Source organism: Stomoxys calcitrans, chromosome 4, assembly GCF_963082655.1.
Source record: "Stomoxys calcitrans chromosome 4, idStoCalc2.1, whole genome shotgun sequence".
Lineage (NCBI taxonomy): Eukaryota > Metazoa > Arthropoda > Insecta > Diptera > Muscidae > Stomoxys > Stomoxys calcitrans.
The window spans coordinates 159,615,206-159,629,502 of NC_081555.1; the positions used below are offsets into that span (position 1 = coordinate 159,615,206).

The window sequence follows — 14,297 nt, forward strand, 5'->3', positions numbered from 1 at the left end:
AGGTAGGACTTAAAGCTTCACTGGTTACACGAATTTTTGTTGTTGTTTTTTTTTTTTGCTCATTGATTCGATGTAAGCTGCCGTTTATCTTTTTTTAAAACAATTTTTGTTTGTTTTGTTTTGGTTTTGTCCCAACTCATGGAGGCTTGCTTTGTTGGCTGTTTAGAAAGAAGTTGAGGACGAGGTGTTTTTGGGTGGGGGTGAGGCGGGAATACAAAGAATTGGGGCATTTTGGAGTTAGGGAGGGATGATTTCTATACTAAACCACAGATTTTTGTTTTGTTTTATAAATACCTTAGCTACTAAAGTTATTTAAAAAAAAAATAATAATAATAATAATAAAATAAAATACATGTTGTTATTGAACACAGCTTCTAGGGGGTTAAAGAATAGAATTTGTTTTTCTACTTCTTCTATTGTCGTTGTTATTTTGAACTATTTGTGGATACATTTTTGCTACAAATTTTCGTGTAGGCAGAAAAACGAGAACACTTGCTTATGGAATACCAAAATGGCCCAGGACAAAATTAATGTACCAAACAGTTGCGATTAGCCGCAACGCCATCTATGGTCGAACTTTTGTTATGTTAATTTTGCCCTTCACTTGGCTATATAAAGTTAACATGACAGATTTTTGTTTTTGTTTTTTGCTTAGAAAAGCTTACTTAGATTTCTCTTACTTATGTCTCTAAAGTTGTCTAAAGAAATTGTTTGAACAATATCTTTCTCTTTCACTCTTTGCTGTTCTTTTTGTTTTGTGTGCTCTGCTTAAAGCAGCTTGAGAGATTACCAAATGCCTGTTGTATGGTCAAAGAGAGCCTCTTGCCTATGTTGTTGTTCTTATGGTGGATGATGTTATGCCCTTTTCTCCATAGATTAGCCTTTACCAAGTGTTGTTTATATTTGTTTTCTTTGACGTTGAGTTATGTTTTGTTAGGCATTTCTATAGAAACGTCTTCCAGGAACTAAACCGTGCTCTGCATACTCCTTTGCTAAGGGGGTGGGGGTGGAGGGGGCCCAAGGCTTTAAAACGTCTCCAGATCTCTTTAACACAGGAGCTTTTCTTGTTCTCTTTCTGTGTGTGTGTGTGCTCCCTACATTAGCATAAAACTTGTGGCAGCTTTGACTCAAAAGGGCTTGAGTGCTCTCTTCTCTCTCTCTCTCTCTTTGTTTGTCTATTTCTCAATGTTTGAAGGTTGACAGTTATTCATTGCAAGAATTTTGTGTGGTCAACTAACGCTGTCTGTCTTCTTAAGCTCTCAAGAGGTTCTGTTTGTTCTATGTGTTCTCTCTCACTCTGTTTCCCTGCTCTCTTCTCTGTTGCTTTGTGGGAAATACAAGATTGCTTTCGCGCGCGCTCTCTCTCTCTCAATTTAGTTTGAGCCAACATTACGCATGTGATGGGGTTCCACGGCATTGGTGTTCAATTGCAATGGCCTTGGCGTCAGACATACCTTAAAGGCCTCCGGTGTTATGGTGGCTCCCACATTACCCTTTAGACTAGGCAAGGGTTGACCTTCGGGCAGTGTTATATTGAAGGAATGCATAAATGAAGCAAAGAACAGGAAAAGTTCCATTCGCGCCAAAACATCACCCAAACACATGCGGCGACCCACACCAAAGGGTATAAAGTATTCGGGTTTGTATACTTTGCCTTCGGAGTCCAAGAAACGACGTGGATTAAATTCTTCGGGTTTCTCCCATAGATTGGGGTCCATGTGTACACTGTTGATAAGGGGAATGACATGGGAACCAGCAGGGATTTTGTAACCATTCACTTCGACGTCTCTGCAAATAAAGAGAAGAAGAGAGAGAGAGATGAGTTTAAATGAATTAAAAAATTAGTGGGAGTATTGAGAGAAAATAAAGGAAATGTGGTTGCTCTTCACCTTGCAGAAAGCTTTTAGATTTGAAAAATAAATTATTCATATTTGAGATTTCCCATAGCGAGTAGATAGGAACAGTTGGAATGTTGGTCGCTGATTTTGGTAGACTAGCTTTTAATTTTTCAGAAAGTTTTAAGCTTTGAATTGAGAATAAATCATATTTATGGTCTTGTCCGAACAGTAGATGGGAACAGTAGGAATGTTGATCACTGATTTTGGTAAAATTGCTTTTCATTCTTCAGAAAGCTTTAAGCTTTGAATTAAAAATAAATCATATTAAAAATTTGCTACGGCCAGTAGATGGGAACAGTAGGAATGTTGATCACTGATTTGGTAAAATTGGTTTTCATTCTTCAGAAAGCTTTAAGCTTTGAATTAAAAATAAATCATATTTAAGGGTTTCTCCGGCCAGTAGATGGTAGCAGTAGGAATGTAAGTCAACTAATTTGGAAGAAACGCATACTTTTGGCTTATATAAGATAAAGGCACACACCGCACAGCCACCTAATTCTATAATTGCTCCCATGTATGGCCATGTTTTGTTGTTTGTGGAGTAGACAGGAATAGATAGGAACAGTAGGAATATTAAAGAAACTCCCTATTTCTGAAACCTTCAAGTAATGCCATAGATAGAAAAGTTTCTATCATCTCTCGCGAAAAAACCTTGAAAAGGTCGATAGCTTCTTTAGTTTTTGCCATGCAATAAATTAACATTACAAATGATGATTCTCTAAACCAAGTGACACATATATGTAATGTAAAGTTTACTTGCACACTTATGGCAAGTTCAATAACCTTTAGTGTGTTTTGTATACCACATAAATAATAATAATTGAGGCAATTTAGAAGTCAGTGCAAAGAAAAAAAAAATAAAACGAAGCGTTTGCCTATAATTTGCTTAACGTAAAAGCCGGCCGGTGTGTGTGAAGAAAACTGGTCAACGTCACAAAACCAGCAAACAAGGCACCGGCTAGTTGTGTGTGTGTGTGTTTTTTTTTCCACACCCCAAAGAGTGAGGAAAACAAGCCAAAAATCTATGGAAGCGAACAATCACCAGTCGAGGAGGCTTCTTTAACAAGAGCATAAAGTGGAAAATTTCAAACCAGGCTTATGTGGGCTCACGTGTTTGCTGTTTGCGCGACAATCACAGCAAGAAGCTATCCACAATATTGCCTCAAGAAAACGAAACAATTGCACTTCATTGGCTAGGCCCACAAATCAAGTGCAATTTGTGGCAAAAAAAAAAACAACTGGCAAAAATACAAAAAAAAAACCAAACATCACTATCGCTTAGTATAACTAGCTGCAGCCGGTCTGGGTGTGAAAAATGACCACAAAACGCTCGCTGTAATCTCCACCACAAGGCATCAACACCAAACGCACACACATAGCTCAGCTCAGTTCAGCTCAGCATTGCAGTCAGCTATGAAAATCTACACTTAAATGGCAGAGCTTACAAAAAGTGGGACAAATTACGACGCATCTTGCGCCATGTGCTGGACAAAGTATATATTCCAAGTCAAACAAAAAAAAAGAAGAACACAAAAAACTGACATTTAAACGCATTTTTGTTCACAGCTTCACCGCAGCTTTTCCACACACATGGAAAAATTAACAATGAATTTTTGTGATTTATGGGCATAGTAAGGCATAGTGGGGAGTAGAAAAGAACAAAAAAAACGCTTAGCCAGCGATTGATAAACTTAGAAGTTTAATGAACTGCACACAAAGTGAAGGCAAACAACACCAAAGATTAGAAATGAAATAGGCGAGCAAAAACAAAAAAAAAAAATGAAATCATATAATAATTACCTTGTGGGCGAATGGGTGGTGGCCAAAGGTACAATGCTGGAACGACGCATCGACTCCAAGATGGTGGACTCGGTAATGGGCAGATATTGCAAATCCTCTATGGAAGGCAAACGATGGCGACCCACCACTTGATCTAGTTCATCTTGTACACGCTTCATGGCTTCGGGATTGCGCAGCATAAAGACATTGATCCACAGCAATGTGGTCTTAATGGTTTCCATGCCCGCCGAGAACAAATCAATGATGACCTGGACAATTTGTTCCTCTGTAAAATTCAAAAAAAAAACATAATTTTTAAGTAAATTCTTCAAACAATTTTTGATTGATTATCTCTTACCATGATTTTTGCCATCAAACAATTCCTCATCACGACCCTCCTGCTTGGCCTTCTCAATTTCGGCCAAATAGAAATCCACCAAATCCCTAATATTTCCACAATCATACGATTTCTTATGCTCATCAATGACATCCTGATAGAATCTTTGCATTTCTTCGCGATTCTTTGCTATCTTATTTTTGGCTGTCAATATGCTGGGGAAATACTGCACAGTGGGTATATAATCGACGGTGTGAATTTCGCCAAACAAACGCATACCCTCTTCGATGAGGAAATTGAAACGTCTAAATTTGGGATCATCAATGCTAAAACGCACCGACATCAGTATGCTGCATATGACATTGCTAACAGCGACCGAGATGGCGGGAGCCATATCCATGGGTTGGCCATCCGAAATGCGTAGATTATGGATATATTCATGGACTTCAATCTTTAAAGAAAAGGAAAAGAAAAAAAATATTAGTTAAAAAAAAAATTAAAGAAAACTTAACTTAAAAATAGAAAAATTTACTTAAACGTAGGAAAATTTTAATTAAATGAGAAAAATTCCTAAAATTTTTTCTAGATAAAATAAAAAAGTAACATAAAATTTTTAAAAAATTTTATTTCGAAAATATGTTGGAGAAATTCTTTTGGAAAAGGATTTCAAATATTAGAGAAGACTAAACCCTCAACTAAATTATTATTAATCGTAATCTTAATACAATGTCTTACAATGAAGTTAACATTTTGTTAAAGCAATTTTCTTAATTTTAAAAACGAAAAGTAAAATTAACTTAAGAATAGAAAAATTTACTTAAGCTTAGTAAAGTTTTATTTAAATTGAGAAAATTTCCTTAAATTTGTTATAATTAAATTGAAAAATAACAAAAAAATTTTCAAAAATTTAGTTTCGAAAATATGTAGGAAAAATTCTTTTGGGAAAAGATTTCAAATATTAGAGAAGACTAAATAAACCTTTAACTAATTTATTATTAATCGTAATCTTTATACAATGTCATTCAATGAAGTTAACATTTTCTTAAAACAAGGAAATTTTCTTGAAAAGGAAAACAAAAATTAACTTGCAAATGGAAAAATTTACTTAAACTTAGGAAAATTTCAATTAAATTGAGAAAAATTTTTATAATTAAATTGAAAATGACACAAATTTTTCCAAAAATTTAGTTTCGAAAATGTGTTGGAGATATCCTTTTGGGAAAAGATTTCATATATTAGAGAAGACTAAACCCTCAACTAATTTGTTTTTAATAGTAATTTTAATACAATGTCTTTCTATGAAGTTAACAAATTCTTAAGGCAAGGACATTTTAATTATTCTCCTTATTTTAAAAATTAAAAGAATAATTAACTTAAAAATAGAAAAATTTACTTAAGTTTAGAAAATTTTTAACTAAATTGAGAAAATTTACTTAAATTTTTCATAATTAAATTAAAAAAGTTTTAAAAAATTTTGTTTCCAAAATATGTTGGAGAAATTCTTTAGGGAAAAAGAAGACTAAACCCTCAACTAAATTGTTATTAATCACAATCTAAATACAATGTCTTCTAATGAAGTTAACATTTTCTTAATGCAAGGAATTTTTTTTGATGATTTCTCCCCCAAATTTTCTAATTTTTTTTTTGATGATTTCTCCTCTCCCTTAACAAGTTAAATTAAAATTTAAACTTAATTTTTATTATTTATTTTTTGTTTTTTTTTTTTTATTTTTTCTTTTAAAAAATCAACCTACCATTATGCGTTTCTCCATGACATGCTTGCCATTGCCCATGTAGGTCATTCCAAATTGACGTAGTTTTTCATGCAGGAAACGTCTTTGATCCTTCCACAATTTGCCGGTACTGTTAACAATACCTAAAAAGATAAAAAATATAATAAAAACGTTAAAAATTTGTATAAAAAAATAGAAATATAAAAAAATGATATTTCATAGGAAAAATGGGGAATGTTAAAAAATAGTATATAAAAAAAATTAAGATTTCAGGCAATAAAGGTAAAATAGTTACACTGAGAGAAATATTTTCTTTACGGAATTTATTGTAGACAACTTAAGTGTAATGTTTGGGGTTTTTTATAAGTTTTCATATATCGAGTAGATGAGAACAGTAGGAACGGTTAACGGATATTCAGGGATAATAATATTCCCTATAATCAGCACACATACTTATTTTTAATACACTCATACTTGTAATGAATATGAAAGTGTTTTAGTTTTATTATTTTTTTTTTCATTTATATTTAAAGAGTAGATAGGAGCAGTAGGAATATTGTTATCAATTACAGATTTTTCGATGATATTTACAGATATTTTGATAAAAAAAACTTTTCCCCTGTGGTATTTACAAAAGTTATGTCTCTATTTCAAATTTACTGTGATTTATGGTGCAGAGTAGTTGGGGACAGAAGGAATATAAGTAAAATTAAAGAATTTTTTTACATTACTAGTACACATTTCGATAAAACAAACTGAATCTCGTGCTGTATTTATGCGAGGCAAAATTTTATTTCAGTTTTGCTACGATTTAAAAGGCAGAGTAGATGGGGACCGTAGGAATATAAATAAAAATAAATAATTTTTCCATTTTGCTGTTATAATCTATTTTTCTTCCTGTATTTTTACAAGTTATATGTGTATTTAATTTTGCTGTGACTTAAAGACAAGAGTAGATGGGGACAGTAGGAATATAAGTAAAAATAAATAAATGTTCCACATATTTTAGACTACATTTAGTACAGCTTTTGATAAAACAAACAAACCCTTTTTGTGGTATATATGCAAGTTACGTTTTTATTTTAAAATAACTATGATTTAGAGTGCAGAGTAGATGGGGACTGTAGGAATTTAGGAAAAAATAAATATTTTTTTTATATTACTATTTAATAATTCGATAAAATTTCAAATTTTAATGTCTAATTTATTTGAGTTCATAACGACGAGTAGATAGGGACAGTAGGAATATAGTCGGAAATATTTTTCTTATTTTAAGTGCTGATTTTTATTAAAATAAAATATAGTTGAGTAGATAGGAACTGTAGGTATATGGTTTAAAAAAAATAGGTTTCCTTCTTATTGATACTTATTTTCTTTTATCGTAGATAGGGACAGTAGGAATTGAAGCATTTTTTTTTTCATTTACATTTAATTGCTCATTAATCAGTTAAGTTGTTAGACCATATATGGCTACATTACTAAACAAATTTGCCTTTTAATGTTTATTATTCTTCAATATTTTCCTTTAAATGATTATTTTTGGCTAGCAGATGGGTACAGTAGGAATCTATTGGCATAATTGAAATCTTTTCCCTCCAAATATTGCTTATTTTTTAATTTTTTTGACTGTTGTTAAGTATATTTGATTTGTTTATTTACCTTATCAGGTAAAAACTGCAATCACAATGTTTACATGCTACTGCTACAATGTATGTTATACACATATATTATGTAGAAAGGTCTTGTTTACCTGAAATCACAAATAGATCGCACATCGCACATACTTAAATGGCTAAATTAAGAGTAAAAATTAAAAAAAAAATATAAATTTTCACAGCTTTAATTCCTTTAAATCTCAGATAAGCCTGATTTCAATATTTTAATACATTTTGGAGACAAATTTTATATTTTCTCTTAAATATTTTGTTTTTAAAATAAACCACAGTTTTTTTTTTAAATTTTATTGACTTTCTGCACAATCATGGTCTAGCAATTTTTTTACCAATATATTTTTTTTTTTAATTTTGTGATGGGCACATGGGCGTTATTACAACCCCATTTGAACTCACGAACGATTTTCCCCTTTTGTTAAAATAAATTGCATCTCTTACAAAAACGCACAATTAATTGCTGTAACACATTATTAAATTGCTGCTACTTAAAATTTTTTTCGCTCATATTTTTACAAAAGAAAAGAAGGTTGGAAAAAAACGCTTTGTGTTCCACACAAAAGAAAAGAAACTTGGCGAGAAGTACGAGAGAGAAAAAAACCTGTAAATAAGTTACAAGACCGCCAGAGAAGAGAGAGAAGGGGGTGCATAAAGGTTAAAGACAATTTTGTTTTCGAGCCAATTAAACTACTTTAAATAATTTCATTCCAAGTATTTTAATTTGGCATGCTGCAAAACCTTGGGAGCTTTTTTTTTTTTTTAATTTTTTTCTGAGTAAATAAAAGTCAAAAGAAAGGAATTGTGGTAAGGTTGTTGGGGCTTTTGAGTTTCCTTGACCAAAAAGACACAGACAAATTGTTATAATCAAATTTCTTACTTTGGCCTTTTATTGCTATATAAAATTGGTTTTACTTGTTTTACAGTGGGCACTCGATAAGATGTAGTAAATTTTTTTTTTTCAATTTTTTTTTTCATGTAAGTTGAAGTGATTGAATTTGTTACAAAAATATTAGATATGACTCTTAAGTTAAATTAAATTATTTTTATATATATAACAATTTTTGTTTTAAAATATTGTTTTTTTTTTTGCTGCCTTTGGCTTTCCTTTTTCATTTGCATCTTCTCTTCGATCATTCAGCTCGTCTCGAAAGAGAAATAAACAAATATTGTAAAATTTTATGATCTCGCCCTTGAAAAACTTGAAAAATTAAATTTGTTTAAAAAAGTTGAAATTGGTTTCATTTTGATCCATATGAACAAAATCATTGAAGCCTAATTACAAATTCTCTGCTTTATATAACGAAATTTTAATTACAAATTTAAAGTTTGTTTATTTCTCCCCAGCCCAATTTAATCCCAATTTTCTTCAAACTTAGTACCCACTGTATAATTAGTTTCAAAGTTTTTTTTTTCTCTCAACTTTATACAAAAACCTTTTTGTTTTTTGCCTTAATTCCCTTTTAGTCTTCTATCCTTACCATGACCATCAAGCAGCCCATCAAGGCGTATCAACATTAACATTGCCATCATCACACACAACCTTTACGAAAACTGAGGAGCTTGCAGTGCCCAACATTAGCTGGCCTATACTTTCAGCAATTTAATGCCACAAATTGGCCAGCAATCGCCGGTATTTGCCTGTGCATCCATTCATACTCGCACAAGTGAGACAAAGTGTGGTTGATTTAATTGTTTGCAATTTCAAAGTAGGTTAATTCCACCTTCATACCAACGAAAGGAAAATAACCACAAAAATTATTTTTTGGTAAATAAATGTCGATGACGATGACGCTGTTTGCCCTTTATGGACTGTATTTTATCTTAGCAAAAAAATAAAATAAATAAAATTATATAAAAGTTGTCTTTGATTGCAGGGGGTTTTGGGTTTTGTTTACTTGGTCTTAAGAGGAAAGTCTCCACAAAAGATTGCTTATAAATATAAAAGGCCTACCTCAATTAAAATTTGTTAATTTTTGGTCGATAAGAAGGCAATGTTAAATGTAAAAGAAAAGAAAATATATGGGGAATGCCTTAATTAAAAATGTTAAAAAAAAATTGCTGTGATGAGTTGTCAAAAAAATAAATACGATATGATGAGTAGATGGGTACAGTTAGTTAAAATAGTGGCTAGAAGATATTTACGCGCTCTGGCGGCTCCAGAAGTCACATAGGAAAATCGATACAGTTAGTTACCAGATGCCTTTCTACGCAGGTTATTGACTGATTTGGATCATATTTTTCATGGATGTTGAACGTATTAACCAAACATCATATGCACAATTTCAGCAAAATGGGATGATAATTGCGCACTCAAGAGACAGAACAATCAGCCTCTAGAGGGCGCTGATTAGTCTGCATAATGTTAGCCCAATATACAATCTTTACCCACAAAAGATTTATTTAATACCCGACTTTCAAATTTCAGCGAAGTCGGGTATTAAATAAATCTTTTATGGGCTTCAATCCCCTTATTGGCTGATCGGTCTATATGGCAGCTATATCTCAATATAGTCCGATCTGAATCATATTTAGGGCAGATGTTAAGAGGCTTAAAATAACCCATTGTTTTAAATTTCAGCGAAATCGGGTAATAAATAAAGCTTTTAAGGCCTTCAGACCCTTGATCGGGAAATCGGTCTATATGAAAGCTATATCTAAATATGTACCTATCTAATCCATATTTAGGTCAGATATCGGGAGGCTTAAAATAAATAAAGCTTTTATGATCTTCTAACCCTTTATCGGGAGATCGCTCTATATGGTAGCTATATCTAAATATAGTCCGATCTGAACAATATTTGGGTCAATTATTGGAAGGCTTTATACTACTCACTGTTTCAAATTTCAACAAAATCGGGTGAAAAAATAGGGTTTTATGGGCATTAGATCCTTTATCGGATAATCGGTCTATATAGCAGCTATATCCAAATATGGTTCGATTTGGCCCGTTCAAGAACTTTGCATCGAAAAGAGGCATCTGTGCCAAATTTCAGCTCAATATTTTAATTTTTGAAGGCTCTAGAGTGATTACAACCGACGGACGTACAGACACACGGACATCGTTAAATCGTTTTAGAATTTTATGACGATCCGAACTATATATACTTTGTAGGGTCGGAAATTGATATTTCTATGTGTTCCAAACGGAATGACTAAATGAATTTAACTCTTTTCCTACGGTGGTGGGTATAAAAAATAGCACATTTACACTCTTCTTTTTAAATTAATTTTTATCTAGTTATGTCAGGAGGCCACCATAGGACAGAGGTTAGCATGTCCGCCTATGACGCTGAACGCCTGGGTTCGAATCGCCAAGTAAAACTTCTCTGCAAGGAGGTGTCGCACTGCGGCACGCAGATCGGACTTGGCTATCGAAAGAAGGCCCATTATCATTGAGCTTAAACTTGAATCGGACTGCACTCATTGATATGTGAGATGTTTGCCTCTGTTCCTTAGTGGAATGTTCATGGGCATGTCTTTTTATTTAAGTTTGCTCTATTTTCTTTCATTTTATTTTATTTTTATTTTATTTTACTACATATTATTTTATTTTATTTTATTTAAATTAATTTAATTTTTTTCATTTTCATTCATTTGGCTAGTATAACTTAAGTTTTTTTCTAATTAATTTTTTTTCTCAAATTTAATTTTTTTAATTTACTTTAATTTAGTGTTTACTATTTTTATTTAATTTAATTTTTGTTATTTTTATTTAATTTAATTTAATTTTATCTTATTTTATTTTGTTTTATTTTATTTTATTTTATTTTATTTTATTTTATTTTATTTTATTTTATTTTATTTTATTTTATTTTATTTTATTTTATTTTATTTTATTTTATTTTATTTTATTTTATTTTATTTTATTTTATTTTATTTTATTTTATTTTATTTTATTTTATTTTATTTTATTTTATTTTATTTTATTTTATTTTATTTTATTTTAATTTATTTCATTTTATTTTATTTTATTTTATTTTATTTTATTTTATTTTATTTTATTTTATTTTAATTTATTTCATTTTATTTTATTTTATTTTATTTTATTTTATTTTCATTTTTTTTTCATTTTCATTAATTTGGCTTGTAAACTTAATTTATAACTTAATTTTAAATTATTTTTTTTTAGTTTTATTTTATTTTAATGTTTGTTATTTTTATTTAATTTAATTAAATTTTATTTAATTTTTATTTAATTTTATTTTTTTTATTTATTTTTTTTTTTAATTTATTTTTGTTTTATAATTGAAATTTTGTTTTTTCTCTTCAACAGCTAAGAAATAGATATTTTGTTCTTTTTTAAAAATGAAAAATAAATAAAAATACCGTCGGTTTTTTTTAATAATTGTTACTTATATGACTTTTAAAGGTATTATAATTAATTTTTGTATGACATATCATAAATTTTTATAATTTTTTATGTACTTTTTAGTTTTTGTTTTTTGTTAGCAACACAAAAATCTCTAAATTATCTCTTGTTATTTATCAAAATATTGTAGTCTTCTTTTTTTACATTTTGTACAAGTTTTTAGCTTATTTCTTGAGTTATCTGCCATTTTTTTTTTAATTTTTGGAGTTATTTTTTTGCCAATGATCAATCTCCACAATTTTAATGTTTTAAAATCAAGGCTTTTAAGTTTTTATGAGTTAAATTTAATATATATTTTTTTTTATTTACCAATATTTAGTTATGTTTTATGTATACGTTGTTTATATAAATTTTAAATATATTCAAAATTTTGTATTGTAAGTATTTATTTGTTTTAAGTTTTTCATTGCAAATGCAAATTTTCCCATGAAAATTCCTTTAACAAACAGGGTCAATACTCTTTTTTCGTATTTTGTTATAAAAAAGTTCTTTTCATTATTTTTTATTTTATATTTTTATTATTATACTGTCTCTCTCTGTTTTTTATAAAATATTCCATCATTTTAATATCCTCTTTTCATATTATTTCATCTAAGTGCTTTTTTTTCAAATATTAAATGCCATTTTGTCTCATTTTTTTCTCAACACTTCCCATTTTTCACTGTGTTTCTTATAGCACTTACCGAAACCATTCAATGTCTGCATGAAAGGTGTATCCGGTCTGCCCGTAAACTCTTCCCGTCGGAAGCATTCACGTATCATTTTGTAATCACTCATGACCACCGTCAATTGATTGCCTAAGCGGGTGGAGAATAGACAACCATAGGTCTTGGCCAATTCCATGAAACGCGTATGCTTTTCGCTGCCCATAAACAGCAGATAACCGATGACGGGTAGACCCCAAGGTCCTGGAGGCAATTTGCGTAATTCACGATACAAATTCATAACCCATTGCAGGAAGCTGATCAGCGATAATATGGAGATGAAGACCAAGAGCAGATGTTGCAAATCATTGGCTTTGAATTGGCGAACCAATAGTTTGATGAAATACGAATCGGTGGTCAACATTTTTTAATGTTTTAAACTTTTTTTTCAAAAAAAAAAAATTATTTTTATATTTTCTTCTGTGAAACTGCAAATCCTTGCGAGGAATGCTTTAAAATTTCCGTTTTGTTTTAAGGTTTGGAACTTTGTGAATTATTTGACAAAAGTTCTCATGCTTTTGTTTGAAACTTTGTTTGTTCTTTTGTTTTTAAAACTTTATTTTTTTTGAAAAATTATTTAGTCCACTGTTTACACTTTTGTTGCCATAGCAAAATGTTCTTTTCTATTTGTGTTTTCTTTGATATTGTTATTTTATTTCATAGTTCTTCTTGGGTTTTGCTTTCCTTTTGTTTCTATTTTTTTCATAAAATATTATTCACTATTTTGTTTTCTTGTTTTTTTTTTTTAGAAAAAATCTCTTTGAGCTTTTTGTTTTGAAGGCGCAAGCGTTGTTCTCCTTTATTTTCTCAAAATATTAATAAAAATATTTGTTTTCTTTATTTCATTTAAATTTCAAGTATTTATTTTTATTTTCTGATTTTGGTTAAGAGAGTAGACGACTTCGCGCGTTGCGTTTATAGATTTCGACTAATGTCTCGTCGTTATGTCCTTGCGACTTTTATAACAACCGATCATACGATCGATGTTGTACGCAGTTAACGTGCGAAGTGTTCGATCTAAGCATTCTTAACAAACCTTAAACCTAAGATTCGTATGAGTTTATTTATAACGACAACAACAGCAACAACAACAACACATATAAGACTCGCTGCAGCCAGAACAACAACAACAACATGCCCCAGCAATGACAAACAGAGCATTCGAGTGAGTTAGCATGCGCCAAGCTGAGCTTAAACCCAACACATTGAGCCAAAGAGAGGCAAACAAACCAACTTTGGCATTGTATAATGGGCCTCGTTGACTGGCTGGCTCGCTGGGCTATCTACGAACTGGTCTAGTTTCAAAATTTTATTTTGACTCGAAGCCAACGTAGGCTTGAGCTCGCTTCGAACATGTTTGATAGTTGCATTCATAAGTGTTGGTGCTTAACGAACCTGGTTTGTTTACAAACAAACCAAAAAATACTCAATTCATGATTTTGAAAGCCGCTCTCTGTTTATATTTTGTTATAATACTCTCTTGCTCTCAGGCCTGATGTTCGTGGGGGGCTTGCTTTTATCAGCAGCGTCATATGCTAGCCAGCCAGCATTCGGCTTGCTGTACTCACTCAATGCCCTCCAAACTACAATAAAAAGAAAACCAATGTGTGGGCAACAGCAATCTCTTCTCTTGCTCTCCCCATTGCGGCTTCAGTGTGTTTGTTTGCCTCGTTTTAGCGAAGAGGCTCGCACCCTTTGGCAAAGGCTTCGCATTGGCAGCAGGGTGTTACAATTTGCCCCCCAAATGTGTAAATATAGAAATGAATTTGTTATCAATGCAATGCTTTAATGCTTAACTATTTTATTT

At 30.9% G+C, this 14,297-nt stretch overlaps 1 protein-coding gene across 1 annotated transcript; it reads right to left on the bottom strand.

The window, feature by feature from the left end:
- Positions 1–1,291: 1,291 nt before the first annotated feature.
- On the bottom strand, positions 1,292–13,463 carry LOC106093399 (cytochrome P450 18a1). Its single transcript, XM_059366863.1, has 5 exons — positions 12,470–13,463; positions 5,769–5,890; positions 4,036–4,465; positions 3,699–3,963; positions 1,292–1,788 (listed from the first exon to the last, which is right to left on the bottom strand). The coding sequence occupies exons 1-5, from the start codon at positions 12,852–12,854 to the stop codon at positions 1,374–1,376; spliced, it is 1,617 nt and encodes a 538-aa protein (XP_059222846.1). The 5' UTR covers positions 12,855–13,463; the 3' UTR covers positions 1,292–1,373.
- Between the last annotated feature and the right edge of the window lie 834 nt (positions 13,464–14,297).

Coding starts and splice junctions, on each gene's coding strand:
- LOC106093399 (XM_059366863.1), bottom strand. CDS start 12,854: ATGTTGACCACCGATTCGTATTTCATCAAACTATTGGTTCGCCAATTC. Junction 4,466..5,768: donor TCATGGAGAAACGCATAATG/GTAGGTTGATTT, acceptor TTTTCTTTAAAG/ATTGAAGTCCATGAATATAT. Junction 3,964..4,035: donor GTTTGATGGCAAAAATCATG/GTAAGAGATAAT, acceptor TGAATTTTACAG/AGGAACAAATTGTCCAGGTC.